This window comes from Armigeres subalbatus, chromosome 2 (genome assembly GCF_024139115.2).
Source record: "Armigeres subalbatus isolate Guangzhou_Male chromosome 2, GZ_Asu_2, whole genome shotgun sequence".
Taxonomy (NCBI): Eukaryota; Metazoa; Arthropoda; class Insecta; order Diptera; family Culicidae; genus Armigeres; species Armigeres subalbatus.
Genome location: NC_085140.1, coordinates 269,236,672 through 269,254,629, shown reverse-complemented (window position 1 = coordinate 269,254,629; position 17,958 = coordinate 269,236,672). Strand labels below are relative to the sequence as shown.

The 17,958-nt window shown below is 38.3% G+C and overlaps 1 protein-coding gene across 3 annotated transcripts in view; it reads left to right on the top strand.

The window, feature by feature from the left end:
• LOC134212214 (uncharacterized) overlaps positions 1–17,958 on the top strand; it is a 730,451-nt gene that overhangs the window by 633,725 nt on the left and 78,768 nt on the right. For all 3 annotated transcript variants that reach the window (XM_062689869.1, XM_062689868.1, XM_062689870.1), the window contains 2 exons: positions 10,205–10,385; positions 10,857–10,982. In XM_062689869.1, the coding sequence (XP_062545853.1) occupies positions 10,205–10,385; positions 10,857–10,982 (307 nt within the window). The remainder of the gene's footprint in view (positions 1–10,204; positions 10,386–10,856; positions 10,983–17,958) is intronic.

Here is a 17,958-nt window from a genome sequence, read left to right as displayed (position 1 = left end):
ATCCTTTACAGCAGTATAACTTCGACTCGAACAATCTTCCCGACTCCGTTTAACTTGATGACTGACAAGGACGCAAATAAGCATAGCGCCAATTCCACTAACATCTCCCTTTGTTATCTGTATTACCCCTCTACTTGTGATTATGTGATGATTATCACATTCACAATACGAAACGCGGATTATGATAGTCTTCTATCACTGCTTTTCTCATCTGGTGTATAGTCCAGATGGCTAGCGCGGCAGTCATAAAGCGCTAGCCTTGGTGGAGGGCTTGGCTCAATTCTCGTTCTCAGTCGATTTTTTTGTAAGCAAATAAAGTTGGCGAAGTACATAAGGAATCGTTCCTCGACGGAGGTTTAAAAATAGATTATATGTAGACACAAACACATAGCTAGTTCTTTTTTTTCTCGTGACCCGCGACCTAATGCAATGGCTTGCTATATTGACTTAATGCAATCTGTGCATGGGTCTCAGCTTAATGCAATCTGTCCATGAACTGTATGCAAGATTGTCATAAAATCATGCATTCTCTGGTTTGGTGTAGAGTCTCGAACCATCTTAAGAACTTTCCCCGGACTAAAAAACCCCTGCGTTCACATTTTCACGCCGATCGATTCAATAGTTTCCGAGTCTATGGGAGTCAGACAGACAGAAATTAATTTCTAGGTTTTTCATATTTTTTTTTTTCATTCTTTAAATTAAGCATTTTGTATCAAATCTTGCATGCGAACTGATTAGAGAATGTCATACTTGTTAGGTCAGATCATTGCATTAAGTTGGTTTATTTGGTTTCGATCAATACATCGAAACGAATCTCGTTGGCTTCTCCTAAAACAAGTATATGAATCGTGTACAGCAATATAACTTTAACCCACACAATCTTCCCGATTCCATTCCGGCATCAAGGACAAGGACACAAATATGCATGGTGCTTATTCCAATCGTATCACTCATTGCTATCCCTGTTACCCTTCCACCTGTCACATCCACATAGCATGAAACGTGGATTATGATTGCCTTTGGTCGCGTCTATCCTCATCTGGTAAATAGTCCAGATGGTTAGCGCGTTAGTATAGATATGCTAAGTGTGGAGGGTCCGGGTTCAATACCCGTCTATTACCGTTCTTTTTGTAAGGTAGCTGAGGTTGTCGAAGTGTACATCATTTCACTCCTCGATGGGGGAGTATAAAATAAAATTCAATGTAGAGACAAACACGTAACCAGTTCTTATTTTCTCGTGACCGGAGACCTAATGCAAGGGCCTGCCGTTTACTTAATACAATCTGTGCATATATCGCAATGACAAACTTTACCCAAATTAATGCGAGATTGCAATGCTCTGGTTCTATATGTTATGCCATTAGAGGTGTGCGCCGCCGCCGCCGACAGTTTTTGGCACGACGCCGCCGCCGACATTTTTGCATCGGCGCGTCGCCGTTTAAAATTTGTCACGCCGCTGATCTATGATTTTCCACGCCGATTCAAATTTTCAAAGGAAACTCCAATGATTCAGTGCATATTCCGTATCATTTCCTGATTGATCTTTACAACATCACGTTGAAACTCCATAGAATTTTTCGTGAAGATACAAATTATTTCTTTTATGAAAATTCCATACAATATCTTGTTAAAATTTTGAAGAGGTCTCCCTAAATACTTAGCGTGAAAAAGTTCCGTTGAAATCCAAAAAAGTCTAATTGAAATTGAATTTTTGAACAGAAAATAGTCGTTCGGAAGAAAGCCACAAGGCTGAAAGTTGTTAGGCCGAATATGTCGTTTAACCGAAAAGACTAATTGGTAGAAACCTACCCGAGCAAAGCTTAAGAGCAAATCGATAACTTGTTTTAATGTTGTCAAATCATCGATCATGTTTACTTAATTTAATATCTTTTTGGTCGTTTTAACGGGTAAAATAACAAGACGTAATAGCAGAAATATCTTACTATGACATCCAATCAAGAACTATTCCTGCTGTCGATAAAAGCAAATCGAAAACTAATTTTGATATTGTTTTCCGATAACAAAATAAGTACACCGTTTGATGTCATATCATTCAATTTAGTTGGATTTCCTCACTAATCGATTCGTCTTGGGATCAGCTGTGTTTATATAAATGAAAAGATAGAACTTTTCGCTGGGAAAGTTGAACAAATGCAAAAATACTACGTTTTCATGACTTCTGAAGAAAATTACCAAGCTTGAAATGAAATCGATCTAGAGGGCTACGCTGCCATCCACTAAGGGGCAGTCCATATACCACGTAGACAATTTTTGGGGGAAGGGGGTATGTCAACTGTCCACAGTTCATACAAATTTTTGAAAATTTATATGAAGAATTGTCCACACTGGGGGAGGGGGGTATCTGAAACTGACCAAAACCTGTCCACGTGGTATATGGACAGCCCCTAAACGATTTACAGTAAGGTCGAAAAAAACCGGAGCAAGATCGGGCAGGTTTGACTAGTTTTGGATATTTTCAAGACAATAACGGGAGAATCTTTTGAATTTCGCCTCAAAATTTTGATGAAAGATTTCCAGTTTTTCCAGAATATTCATTGAAAATTATTAACTACTTTCAAGTTTCGAGAACTCTTTGGAATTACCAAGAGGAGCTCTTTGGATTTACCAAAGAAAATAGGGATTTACATGAAAATCTTTTCAGAGTTTTCACGCGAAGTTTTTCCAAATTGCTACAGGAAACGGAAAGTTCCTTTTGAGTTTCTGTTGAGTATTCTTTGAAATTCACACAGAAAATTGTGACTAGAAAAAAGATGCTTTAACGTTGACTTCCCCAATCTAGATTAATTAAGACGGTTAGTTTTTTTATCCTTTATTAGAGTGATTTTTTGCAGGGAGAAGTTCATCACTAATCGGCTAGTTTGGCATAGCCAACTTCAAAACATCGGAAACACCGGATTTTTTTTTTTGGTTTTCTTCAGAAAATTCTTTCTATTTTCGATTAGCAATTCTTGGTAAGTTGAATTGACCGAAAGCGACAGACGGCCGAACTGGTAATTTGGCCGAAAAATCCGTTTGCCCTAACAGGTTGTCCGGCCGAAACGATCGTTGACCAAAAATTCCATTTAGAAGAAATAGTTTTTTGACAGAATGTGATTTTTGACCGAAAATGTCATTTGGTAATATGGGTTAGAAATGGCCATTTGTTTCGCTAACTGGTCTTTTTGACAATTGACCATTGAACAAAATTCCGTGGCCTCTCTATTTTTAAGTCGATACAGGCCTTTAGGTCAAAAGACATTAAACCAAGTACCATTTAGCAAAACTAAACGTTTAACGGAAACTGTTATCAGGTCAAAACTGGTTTGACCGAAAATGTAGTTTGGCCGAAAGCAATGGACAGCCAAAAGGAAAATTTGGCCGGACTTGTAAAAAGTTGTTTACCCTAACAGGTAATTTGGCTGAATATGCCGTTCGGATGAAAATGTCGTTTGACCGAATATAGATCATTTGACCAAAAATGCCGTTTGGTAAAAAATGTCATTTGGCAGAAAGAGCCATTTGGCCCAAAAATGAACGTTATGCAACTTTCTTTAAAAAAAGAATACTCGGATAAACGTTCAATTTGGCTTAATGGGATTTGGTTAGATGCCTTTTGGCTTAAAGGACAGTATCGACTTAAAAAGTAGAGAGGTTACGAAATTTCGATCAACGGTCGTTTGACAATAGGCCTTTTCAACGTAAATGTCAAGGCCAAACTGATGGATATTTTAGATTAAATTAAACTGAACGGGTAGTTATTGACATTTGGCCGTATAACCTGTTGGACTAAACGTTATTTTAGGACAAATGTTCCATTCTGTCAATCGACCATTTCGGCCAAACAGCATTTTTGGGCCGATGACCTATTCGGCCAACCGACCTGTTATGGAAAACTACTTTTTAGGCCAAATTACCAGTTCGGCCAACGGAATTTCTTATGGACAATACACTAGTCGTTTGATAACTGCAACATGTTTTCGTTTTAGTTAGCGAATGGCGTTCGATAACTGCGACGCATTCTAGACGGCAAACAATTGTCAGACGACGTCAGAATAGAAGAGCAAATGATTGTTCAGCGCTAGGCAGCTATCATCGACTTTAACGTCGTTTTGAAGCTCAGCTGTTCGATTACTGCAAAACTGATGGTTACATCGAAATGCGGCTAAAAGCATTGCAGTTAAATGACTTTCAGTTACCGAACGTCTACTGTACAAAGAATTTTCCCCTAGAAATACAATAATTTCGAACATTCGTTGAGACATTTCGAGAGAATTTCTCGGTAACATTACAGAGAGTTTTTCTTGAAAACTCCCGCGGAAATTCTTAAGAATTTGCTGTTTTATCGTTGGCCAAGCCAAACTAGCCGTCTTTATTATTCTAGACTGAGAAAGCCAACGGTGAAACACCCATTCTACCAGCCACACTCTCCTACAATTATCAAGAATTTTCTGTGCAAATTTCGAAGAATACTCAACAGAAAATCAACAGGAACTTTTCATAAATTTCCGAAGTTTCTCCTGTAAAATTAAGAACAATTTTTTGTGAAAATTTTGAAGTTTCTCTTAATGTCTTGAAAATATCCCGAAAATGCAAAAAAATCTTAGGAAAATGCAATGAAAAAATCCCAACGCCGATTCACGCCGCCGCCGGCTAAAATGGCTTTCGACGCCGACCAAAATTCTGACAAACGCCGCCGCCGACGAATATCGGACCGGCGCAGACCTCTAGTTGCCATCTCCGGTTGGGTGTAGAAGTCGAAGATATGAGATAGATTATCAGTATCATCACTTGATACGAACTAAGATTGTGACGACCAATGAGTTGCATAAGTGTTGAAATATTTTCCAGTTTTATTTAATTCTGACAAAATTTTGGAAAATTTCGGTACCCTTTTCTCTGTGTTTAACATTCTCAGTGTGCAAGTTTCAGTGGCTCAAATGTTCAATAACGGCGCCGGTCACGTCCTTGTGGTTAGTTAGAAAGAGGGAAGGAATATTAGTAGGTGGTTATTGTTATTTGAAGACCGTGTTTACCTATGCGTCTCCACAAAAACCACAGGAAGGATTATCAGTTAGTTGGAAGGTATCGTTGGATCCGGATTCACTCTGATAAGCGTTACGACCGTGCCATTCTTTTTACGCAATAGTTTTAACCAACCATGTTTCGACCGCACAAAGCAGAACAAATTAACAGCAGGAACATGATCAAACGCATATCAATTGATTTACATTTCGACAGCAGAAAGTATAACGATACCAGATCTTTCGAAGTGTCTATGAACCGAGCATGTACACTACTCACTATGCATGCCCGGCTGCATATGCAAACTTCAGAGGTTCGCGTTTTTGACGACCCAACCGACGCACAGCTTTCGGTACTTACTCGCGACGAATAGCACCCGCACTGTACTTACTTTCCTGATGGCTACTGCAAGCTATAGAAGATCTTCTTTCGACCGGAGCAAAGTGCAACGCATGCACATTAGAGTGATTCAAATTTTGACTTTTTGGTTCCCCGATGCTTAAATGATTGCATTTCCCATTTTAATAATCCTCCCAAATTTTTAGCTAATTTGGATGTAATTTGAATGAGCACGAACAGTTTGAAGTTTGTATGAAAATCACTATGAAAACAGTAATTTTTGTGGAAAGCCGTTCCCAACTCTTCCCATTAAGCTCCAAAAATATATGATACAACATAGGAAATTTAACAAGGTAGCGGATCGTCTTTGTTGCGAAACGTTTTGATGCTTGCAAGAAAAGATATTGAGAAAATACTGAATCGTGGAAAATTCAATTTAACACGTAAAAGAATAACATTAATATCAATAATGAGCATTTTTGTTTCTTTTGTAGCTTGACTTTCAAACGACAAATCGCTTCGCAACAACAACTACCTTTGAGTTTAGGAAGTATTCTATGTAGTCAACGTGTTGATTACCATTAAATAGTTCATGGGCAACCTCACGGAACGATCTTTCACATAAGGGTCAATTTTCACAGTAATTTGCATGCAAACATCAAATGACGTGTGCACAATCAAATTACATCCAAATTTGCTAAAAATTTATCAGGATTATCAAAATGGCAAATGCAATCATTTAAGCATAGGGGAGCAAAAAAGTCAAAATTTGAATCACTCTAATGCACATTATATAGATACATATTTTCATATTTTCCCGACGACTAATATACGCACTGCACTTGCTTGCTCGATGGCTACTGCAAACTCTTGAAGATTGCGCTTGTTTCGACATGCGCGTAAGCCACCGAACACAAGATAGATATTTTATTCTTTTCCCAACGACTAAAACACGCACTGCACTTGCTTGCTCGATGGCTACTGCAAACTGTTGAAGATATTCAAGCGTCGATGGGCTTGTTGTCTACATACCGGCATCCCGATCCCGATGTCCATTGTTCTAACCCAGTCTGTCGCATTTTACTTTTTTTTTTAATGAAAATCATCAATTATAAGACAATATATTGAATTTCATACCGACTCCTTGTGGCAAATGTTCATAAGGCGTTTGATTGAAAATTATACGTCCATTTTCTGGAGTGAATCATTTTAAAACATTTTTCATCAAACGCGAAATTTTGAAAATTGACTTATGGCAGCGCTGCTGTTGGTTCTTAGATATGAATCGCACGAGCAGCAAAAGCTTTCTGTATGTTGTGATGTTTTCCGTCGTAGAAACACATTTTCAGCTGCAATTTGACTTTGTATTGCCTGATTTTCTCAAAATTGCACGCGGCGAACACTTCATGAAAGGTACCGCCGCGCTTTCTGCACCCCGTTTACTTGATTCTTATGGGTGAATAGCATTGCGGTGTATCGTTTGGCGCGGCCGTACCTTTCGACAGTCATTCGCCGCGTGAAGTTTTGTGCAAGTACCCATTTGGGAACATTACAAACGCCGCGCAGTGTATCATATCCAGAAAATCTGACAATATTGAGTTGATCTTACAATGCGTATTTCTTTATGATTAGATGTTAAATCATATGGCGTAAAACTTTTTTTTAAATCATTTCACTGGTAAATTATTGGCCTTAATAATTAATTGCTGAACAATTAATTTTGAATACATTAAGTAGATTCTGAACTAAAAATGGTTACCTGTTCCATGGCCAGGTAGAAAGAATAGACGAGGTGCCTCTGCAGGAATTGTTATTCGGAGATATCGAGAAATCACTCTGGACTTTGTCCTTTGTCTAGTGCATGCCTTTCTACTCCATTGCTATCAAGAAGAATGAGGCAGTCGTTATTTATTCGTATATTGATCAAGCTCAATGTGTAGCCACTTTAGATTAAAGTTAAAAAATAAATAAAAAATAAAGTTTACAGTTAATCTTTAGTGAATTCTGGTTGGAAGTCAATTTAATCTGCATTAATTACTTATTGTGAGAAAGAAAGAGCATTCATGAAAAGAAAAAGTAAATCAATTCTGAAATTCGCTTTCGACGAATGTTTATTTGACCAAATGATCCTTCGACTGAACGTCCTTTCAAGGAAATGTGGTTCAACTAAATTTCATTCGACGAAATGTCCCAAAGCCCGAAAAATGGCATACGCCGACTCTCGAAGGCGCCTCTTAATCAGTTTCAGCTCCAACAAAAAGGTGAGATTATATAATAAAACCGAGTGAAATCTCAATGAACATGTTACAAATGTCGGGATTATGTAATATATGAATGGTTCGTTATAGATAATCGTTTATTCGTCCGACTCTAGCCAGATGTGCACGTGTTTCTTGTTTCGGCTTTTTAATCGGTTTGAACTAAAAAATGCTCATCTTGTCTGAAAAGTCCACTCCATGTGAAAAATGATCCTTATAATGTTTGCAATCTGAGTGAGTCAACTCACTTAGTATAATACTTGAGGGTTTGATTGCCGCAAGAAAAACCGAAAACGGAAAGATTATCATCTGACCATCAGAAGTCTGACTGGCTTGTCTTGTTGCTCCGGGCGTACCTAATTGAATTGTCCTCCATAATGCGTGTTCTGTTCACACAAGAAAAAACCACCCGATAGAGACGCAGTGATAATGGATCCGACGGGCTTAGCGACGACGGTAATTTGATCCTTGCGTGCGTAACTGCGTCGTCACTCTCTGAAGCCGCTTTCCTCGAATTATATCACGACGCAACCGATGACGGTCAGTTTGGCAGTTCACTCCTCCCCACAGTTGTCCAAACAAGTGTTCGCATTAATTCCATTTGCCCTCGCGCGTCATTGAACGGCAAAAGTCGTGCCCCCATTACGTCGTTACACATTCCTCCAGCAGTTTTCTTATGCGGCGTTCAATCGTAGAGCCGATGGAGATTTTCACCATATCTGCCGCGCGGTGTGGTTCTGAAGCTGGATTTCTTGGTCCAACGAGTGATATCTTGGTCGTCGCCTAAGGCTCTGACAAGAAGGATCTCGTCAGTTTACAAGAAGATAACCGGCAAACCATTAGAGATTATTTGCATAAGTGATTCAGGCCAATCTTCTTGCCAGTTCCAACTAGCTTCGGCCGAGCGGCAAGAATGCGAAAACACTCCGACGCCTGCGAATATACACTTTGCGACGATGACAACGCACTGCGCTGTGACAGACAACTGTGGTTCAACTGTGTGGTCATAAATGAAACATGTTTTATTATGTCCTGAAAGATTTTTAAAATACATTTGACGTAAAATCCCCCATATCGAGTAATAATAATCATGGATTTAGAAAATGGACAAATAATGTGTTGTCAAACCAACGTATGACCTCCTTTCCGAACGAATGGAACCACAGTGCAATGTCAAGCTGTGTATAATATTGAATGACGACGGCGAAATGCAAAATCGTCGCCCTCATATGGCTTCTGTTGAACGTTGCTTGTTGCCTGGCGCCTGGCTTCTTCCGTCGTTGCATTGTTTGCCACCGGAGTGGTCTGGTCACCTTACCACAGAACAGACAAATTATGGCCAGTCACACCGTTTGGCGTTGATGAATGTACCATCACCGTAGTGGTTTGCTACTTTCCTAGCGTATGAATGCTGCCCGCCAATTAACTGTTGGTTCGAATAAGCAATTGCAGCACTACCCAGTGCAGTGGTGATAGCTGTGAGAACTGCAAATAGATTACTGTAGATTTTCGGTTTAAATTCAAATATTGGTAAAGAATTATTCAGACACTCGATGGATCAATAAAATCGTATGCTAAAATACTCAAATGTTTACAGTTACGTAGAAGAAAAATCACACATTTGTATGAAATCCGGTCATAGAATGTTTAAAAAAATATGACTTAGTTAGGCGCTATGGATATCAAGATCGCTAGGAGCTACTGAGATTACAGAAAAAATGTTTTAGATTTCTTGGAATCCTGATATCACAAAGGATTATTACATAATGTGTATCGGAGATTTGCGAATGATTATTTAAACTAAACTGAAAAATATTTCACATCTCAGCTCAACTCGTCTATTCTGTGCCTATAGAACCTGCAGCGATTTATCACGTGCACAGTGCGACCAGAACGAATACTTCTCACCACTGTCAATTTCCATTTCTATACTATTACTGTGGAGTTAAATCTTTGTACCGTCCCCAGTAATTTGCATTCCGCTTTCGTGCGAAACTGTGACGCATCCGAGTGCATCGCAAAACGACGTACTACGACGATGGACACCAGTCTGTGCTATTATGGACGGGTTGTCTTCTCATTTTCTTGTCTGCAGCGGAAAAAAATCGAGCGGGCATTTTGCGCTTTCATTAGCGCTTCAAAACAAATCAGCACTGGCTGCTATCACTCAATCAATCCATCATCCTTCCACTGAGCCGTGTGAATCGTGACCGAATGCGAACCTAACCAGTGTGTTCCGGATTCGATTGTTTGACGACGGATGCTCTTGACTCAGTTATGTCGATCGAGAAGAATATCGATTTTTCGCTTGGTGTTCAATCATTAGGATGTTTTTTGAACAGATATTTGATTCACATAGTATTAGTATTTTATGTATTTCGAACAATTTAATTGAAATTTGAGAAGAATACGATTATTTTCTTGTTTTTAGGATGATGTCTCAGTACCGAAAGGTGACAATTGAAAAGGCTTTTACAGACATTTCCCTAAAATATTAATTTCACCATAGTTATGTATGTGATTTACAATGTTTTCAAATCCACTAATTGAGCCTTTTTTGCAATCTTTTCTATCTGATTCCACAGAGCACGTTTGGGATGTTTTTGTCGAACGCAAAGGGCTGGGCGATAGCTGCGGAATCCTCGGCACTTATCGTCTGTGCATCACGGACAAAACGCTTTCGCTGGTGCGGATAGGACCGCCGACCACAAACTCCGGCGACGAACGGGTCGAGGTGGTTGAATTTTCATTGGCGTCGATTAGAAGGTAAGTGATGCATTTCTCAAAAAAATATAGAGACTCATTCCGTTCATTTATGGTGGAAATTTAGTTCGCTCTATTAAATAATCAGTTTGATATTTGACTTCTTCACGACTGCCGATACATCCTCTCAAAGTTCAGTAACTTGCTTCAATCGCTTTGTCGGTAACAAATAAACACTCAACAGAAGCAATTCATTTCGAACCGATAATCTCCCGATTAACTCAGGCGTTCAAATGCATAATTCATCATATCACCTTCGCTATTAATTTATCCAGCTTCGAATATAAATCATCTTCCCGCCCCTTAAGCTGCATTTCACGCTCGTGGAACCGCGGCAACCGTTCCAATTAAAAAGAATTTTCGAACCAATTAATTCGAGCGCTTCCTTCCACCGCCAACACCACCCACAGTATCTATCCAGTGCCCACAGCGATAATGCAATTCCCGTATCATTGTTTATGCCTATTATTACAGATGCGGCGCCTCCCAGCGCTACTTCTACCTGGAGGTGGGCCGGAGTTCGAAAATCGGCCCCGGCGAGATATGGATGGAAGCACCGGACGCTATCATTGCCCACAACATGCACACAACCATAATGAAGTAAGTACCAAATAATACCGTCCCGTCTTGAGTTCTGGACGATTTGTTTCCGAAAGATATTTCGAATAGATAACCATTCGTGAAGTATCTTATTTATTAATAATTATCTCAAAAAGATACTTGGACAGATAGTTACTATGCTCCTAGCTAAGACCCCCAATAATGCCCAAGAGCAACCAATTGCCCTACAAATTACCGACAACTCTCCTGCTTTCTACTGGATCGAAATGCTCGAAATATTCATGAAAACGGTACGCTTCCGAATCCGGTATGCCCTCTCACTGGGATACAATTTCCGTCGAACCGTGCCGATTGGTTGGTTTCAACTGTTTTGATGCAGTAATTAAATTATCATTAGGCCCCAAATAATGTACAATTTATAGTATGTCGACTGCCGCCTTCAAAGGAAGGCTAACAATCGGGTGTCTTAAGTTGTCTTAAGTAGCCGAAAACAAGCGTGGAAGCCTAATAAAACAATAATTACCTTTCGGTTGACGGACAAATAACATCAGGCAGGGGCTTCACGGTTGAGTGAGAATAAAAATGGAACGAATAAACACGTTTGGCACATCATCGTCCATCCCGGGAAATCAAGCGCCGCACGGTTTGGTTTATGGCCACAGGCGAGCTCGTTCGGGTTGGCCGGCCCTATCTTTAAGTAAGTTCTTTGAAGAGAAAAATTCGAAAAAAAAGGTCATAAAATGCAAATTTCACGCGAGAGTAAAATACCGAAATAATATTCCTAGCGGATGAGCGTTTCTTACTTTCAGAATCGTATAAGTTTTGTAATTAATGTTTTTAGAATGGAATATTTGGGAAGTTTGCTATTACCGACTACAGTAAAAATACAAATAAACATAGAGAAATGGTTCCATTCTGATTCTCACTGTAACAAATTTATCCCGTCGCGAAACGCAAACTTGTCAGATATTTTTTTGTATTTGCGTTTTATTGCTTCCTTCGTTATATTTTAATATAATTAATTAATATATGATCTATAATTTGAAGCACTGGAGAAGTAGCCTTATATGCAAAATTGAATTATTTGTTTGAGAACTAGATAAGTCCATTCGAAAACCTTTTTTTCATTATTGAGAGAAAACAAAAAACTTATTTGAAACAGTTAGTATGGCATTGAATCTTCTGATTGCTTTGATACAGATCAATACTTTTTCTGTTCTATCATTGTGAATTTTGGATTGAGAATATATAAAAATCTCATTTTGCCACAAATTTCACATATTAGGCGATGTTTGTGTGGAGAATCAAATTTCGAACATATTCAAACTTCGGACACATCAATTTGCATGGGAAAATATCCGAAATATTTCTCATCGAAATGTTTCCTCAAGCTTGATCGAAAGGTATCATGATGTTAGATTAATTTTGTATAGTTCCATCATGTTAATTCAATGCGACATAGTAGTTTAAAATTAATCTGAGCTAGCCAGTTAGAAGTATTTTCAATTATTCATCTTTGTACTGCGTAATGAAGGTTACGAACTTTAAATCATGGTATCCGAAATATGAAGAAGGCAATCTGCTGTCCGAAGTTTGAATCAAAATGATGATGATGATGATGGTCCCGCCACATACCCCCTTGCATTTGAGAAACCGATTTATTCCTTTGGAAACTGAACTTCAAAATGAACTTTATCTCAAAATCTAATCGCAGAACCACGATCTGGAAGTCAATAGATTGTATCGTTTAAATGTTTAGTACCTAGTGTTATGATATTGATCTCTCAAGATAGATTGCAGCAAAAATCTAAATATCAATTTAACTATCATCCTCGTATATAGTAACACCATCAAGCTAACCTTCAACATATCGATGTTGAACTTCCGAATAACAGCCTAGAAAATGCTATGTACCTAAAATTTCGCAGAAATATTATATTTGAATGAATCATACTTAATTTTGATTTATGTTGACTAGTACTCTGAGCTAATAACTCCAAACTAATAGCTTTGTGAACGCTGGCAACGTTTTTAACTTCGTGAATTTCGGATATCTGATCCAACGGGTAATTCCGCTATGACTACTAAGTCAGTGAATTCCAAAATAAACTTCAAGATAATATATTTTGCCTTCCAAACAACTTTGTAGCATACAATAGTTCTCCATATCTCTCAGATTCGGTTAGAACTAGCTAAACTGGCAGTCTCATGCACTCTAAAGCCGCCAAGTGTATGATTATCTAAATTTATTTCAACCAAAATCATGACTCATCTATTCTCGGCAGTCTCCCAGACGCATTTTGTGGAATTCCAATCAATTTTCATCGGTCTTCCAAACGCGCTTTGTGATTTTCCACACCACAAACCATTTTCCAGCGGTCATCGAGATGAGCATTGTGATTTTCCAAACCGTTTTCCTGTTTTCTTCCAGACGCGCCTTGTGATTTTCCAAATCAAATCCATTTTTCACCGGGCTTCCAGACGCACTTTGTCATTTTCCAAACCACAACCAATTTTCCAGCGATCTTCCAGATGCACTTCGTGATTTTCCAAACCACAACCCGTTTTCCATCGGTCTTTCAGACGCGCTTTGTGATTTTCCAAACCATAACCCGTTTTCCAGAGGTCGTCTCGTCGCGATTTATGATCCGTTTTCCAGCGGTCTTCCAGACGCGCTTTGTGATTTCCTAAACCACAATCCATTTTTCAGCGGTCGTCCCGACGCGCTTTGTGATTTTCCAAACCACAATCCGTTTTTCAGCGGTCTTCAAAACGCGCATTGTGATTTTCTTGACCACAATCCATTTTCCAGCGGTCGTTCCGATGCGCTTTTTGATTTTCCAAACCACAATCCGTTTTCAGCGGTCTTCCAGACGCGCTTTGTGATTTTCTAAACCACAATCCATTTTCCAGCGGTCGTCCCGACGCGCTTTTTGATTTTCCAAACCACAATCTGTTTTCCAGCGGTCGTCCCGACGCACTTTGTGGTAATATAAACCACCTTACCTTGTGATTTTTTTAAACCATCAAATATTTTAATAATTAGCAAATTAACCCCTTGAATACAACTCACCTTTTGAAATCAGCGTCAGGGTCAGGATATAAAAAACAACCTGGCAGGATCGCCAAAATGTGTGACCCAAAACGGCCGAATCGAAACGCGATGACAGCAGCTCTGCGTGGATGCGTATGCACGCCACGGGGATCTGACAAGAAAAGGCCGAGTCATGGCTTGCTGCTCACCAATTTACAAGCTGAGATGTTAAATTGTTAATGTATAATCACACACTGAAAAAAAGTTACTCAAACCCCACAATTGCAGCCTGGGAGTTATTGAAAATCATTGTTTTTTCTCAGGGTCCCACCTTAGAAACAAAATTAAAAATCCTTTTTTTATATCTGTACTGCATTCGAATGGACGCAATGGAAACATCGGAATCTATCGCAAAATTGCTATTGCGGTTTTCTCAGTACATTTTATAACTAGGTGGATTTTTCTAGTTTTCTTTTATTTCGCGTTTTCATACGGTCGGAGAAAGAACACCACGTGTCAAAAGTATGGAACGAAACAGAGACACATTTTCTTGAATACTAAAATAAATGAATGAAGTCGATTTTAAATTCATATCACATGAAGCTCCGACCGAAATTAGGCAAAGCCTTCAAGGATTGAATAAAATTGAATACTGATTTCTTAAAAAATCATATACACTGGCCGGCATAATAAAGTGCCCACTTGCCGTTTTTCATACAAAATGGTCAACTTTGGAGCTCTAGATCTTGGGTTCCCGTGAACCGATTTGGCTGAAAATTTTACCAGAGCTCAGATATAACTTGAATTTTAACATATCTATGTTTCGAGCATATTGACTCACAGGGTTAAAAATTATTGCGGTAATACCAACGTGAATTTTTGGCAAAAATTGTTTTTCAAATACCTCGAAAACTACATCTCTAAGTGTACATGTATATATAGCAAACTTTTTGTATTGGCAAAATACGCGTTTTTGCTGAATATGTCATCAGTCTACAACCTATAGAATTCAAGATATTTAAAAATAAATTTTTGCCAAAAATTCACTTTGGTAATACCGCAATAATTTTTAACCTGTGAATCAATATGGTCGAAACTTAGATATGTTAAAATTCAAGTTATATCTGAGCTCTGGTAAAATTTTCAGCCAAATCGGTTCACGGGAACCCGAGATCTAGAGCTCCAAAGTTGACCATTTTGTATGAAAAACGGCAAGTGGGCACTTTATTATGCCGGCCAGTGTATTGAATTGTTTATGTAAGGCTACTTTTATTGTGACACAGAGAATTTTTTATATCTACACAATTAGATATATACAAAAAAAAACATTTCTGTTACCTGGCTATTCCATTTAATCGCAGTAGGTCGATAACTTACCGGACGTTTACTTGATTACGACGCCAATAACGAATGGTCGGGTTGCAACAATCTACAGAATCTTTATCGCCTTTCAGTCTGGTTACATCATCGGTGATCAACTGTCTGTATTTTGAGATCTTGGGGCTTTTCTGCGAATTGATGTTTATGTCTTACGGTCTTTAGGTCGAATGCCATTCGGCTGAAAAGATCTTAAAACGATCTTATCAAGTGTGTGAACTGAAAAATGATAGTGAGATTTAAGAAATAAGAAGTGAGAAGTGGAAATACAGGATCACCGTCTTGGACCGAAGGTCGCACAAACAGAATACTTAACATTTAGCACTAGACAACGGACAGTACATCCACGCAACATCCAGTGGACCAGTGGAGAATTGGTCGCTTCGCGAAAAGTTGTCTCCTTACTAGGGGAATCGAACCCACACTCCACGGCTCGCAATTACGCTCAGACGACTGACGCTGCTAACCGCACGGCCACAAAGTACTGAAAAGTGGAAAGTAAGAAATGAATAGTGAGAAATAAGAAACGAAAGGTGAGAAATGAGAAGTCGCACTTGAGAAGTGAGAAGTGAGACAAAAAGAATTCAAGGAAGAAAAAAAAGGAACTCTAATTTTTGATTTTCGTTTCTCTGTCTCAGTTCTCACTTGTTTAAATTCTCATTTCTCAGTTATCATCATAAATATAATAGCCTTGTTTGTCTGTCCGGTGACTAGCCAACCAGACGCAGCACGCGGGGAAATTCTCACAAAAAATAAAATATTTGACACTTCAATTCTTTTTTACTATCAGATACCAGTGTCAACCTTAGACAACCATACACAGCATTTGATGAAAATTTTGATTTTTTGAAAAAAAAAAACACTTGCCACGGGCGCTACTGCGGCCACAAATAAGCTAGTTATCCATTAATGACTTTCTTTTAAATTCCTTTTTAGAACTTCTGATTCCTTACCTAATTCCTCATTTTTCACTTCTTCTATCTCAGTTTTCAATTATTTTTTTCTTATTTCTCCTTTCTCACTTCTCGTTATTTATTATTCACTTTTTACTTCTTATTTCTAATTCTTCACGTCTTACTTGACTTCTTATTGCTCTCTCTTATTTCTCATTTTTCATTTCTTACTTCTGACTTCTCACTTCACACTTATCACTTTTCACATCTCACTTTTTACTTCCCACTCATTTGTCATTTTTTGTTCTGACTTTTCACTTCCTATTTCCCATGTGATGTGAGAAGTGAAATATTACGGTGTTAGCTCATTTGACAAAAAGGCGTTTGGCATAATGGCCGTTTGTCATAATTGGGTAAAACGACCTATTATGGAGGAGTTAAGCACCGTGTCAAAACAAAATAAAAAAATCTTTAAAAATTACCTGTTGGTCTTTTTCCACATTGTAGTAGTCGAATAGGTTGCTCGTTAACTATAGTTTCGTAAATATTACGTCAATTGTGATTAACTTATGTTGTTTTGTTTTTATCACAATGAAAACAAACAACCGCAATAATAGGACGCAGTTGCCTATCGTTGCGATATTTTTTCAGGGTCAGTCCTATTGTTGCGGTATTGCATGCAATTCTTATGGAAATCGATACCACAACTAATAGGCTCAAAGGATTCGAATTTTTAATGAAAAATGTTGATTTTTCATAATTTTGAACGGAATTGCAAACAAAAGCTGTTCTGGTCGTTAATTCGATGAGTTTTAGCGTATCCACAATTGTTTTCAATGCTATCATATCCAGAATGGACTATTTTAAAACTACCGCAACATTAGGACATACCACAACGATAGGGCGTTTTACCCTTGTGTAACCACCGATTTCGGAACTTATGCATAATATGTTCATTTACTTAAAATTATTGTCGTTTGAACATTACGAGAGAGAAGCTTTACATTGTTTTATTTTGGTTTAAAGATTGTATCAAATCACTGCTGGAAGGAGCATTAGTAGATTTCAGGAAATTTTTATTATCTGCCTTTTCCACTATCTCTAGGTCAGTAACAAGATCGTCGTTGACTAAGACAATCTACAAAAAAGGAAACTTGAATAGCAAAACTTTAAGTGCTGCGATTTTATTAGTTATTTCCGTTGGATGATGTATTTGATCGTCAGAAGGTAAAATACGATATGGTTCTTGTTTTCAATTCAGGCATTTTATCAGTTAAATGCAAGGAAGAATATAATCCCTTCTTTCAAAAGATGCATCTTCCCGACAGACGTCCTGAAAAGATATGATTACTTCTTTCAAAGGATGCATTTGCCCAGCAGATGGCAAAAGAAAGTTCTTTCTTATAATTCAGAATTGGGATGGGATCATATCTCCTCTCGCCTTAAGCCGATCTTTAAGGCGAGGGGAGATATGATCAAAGGATGGCAGAAAGTCCTGCAGAAGGCAAAAAATGATATCTCGCTAAACTTTTCAAAAGGACCTAAGTAACATTGTTTTTCATGAATTAATTTGAATATTGAAATCAACAGACTAACATGAATGCTTTTGATTGCAGTACTCTAGTACATTCATGAAAACAATGGTACTTAGGCTGTTCCAAATGTTATACGAAATATGGTTTCTCTTTCAATTCAAGCATTTGCTCGGTTC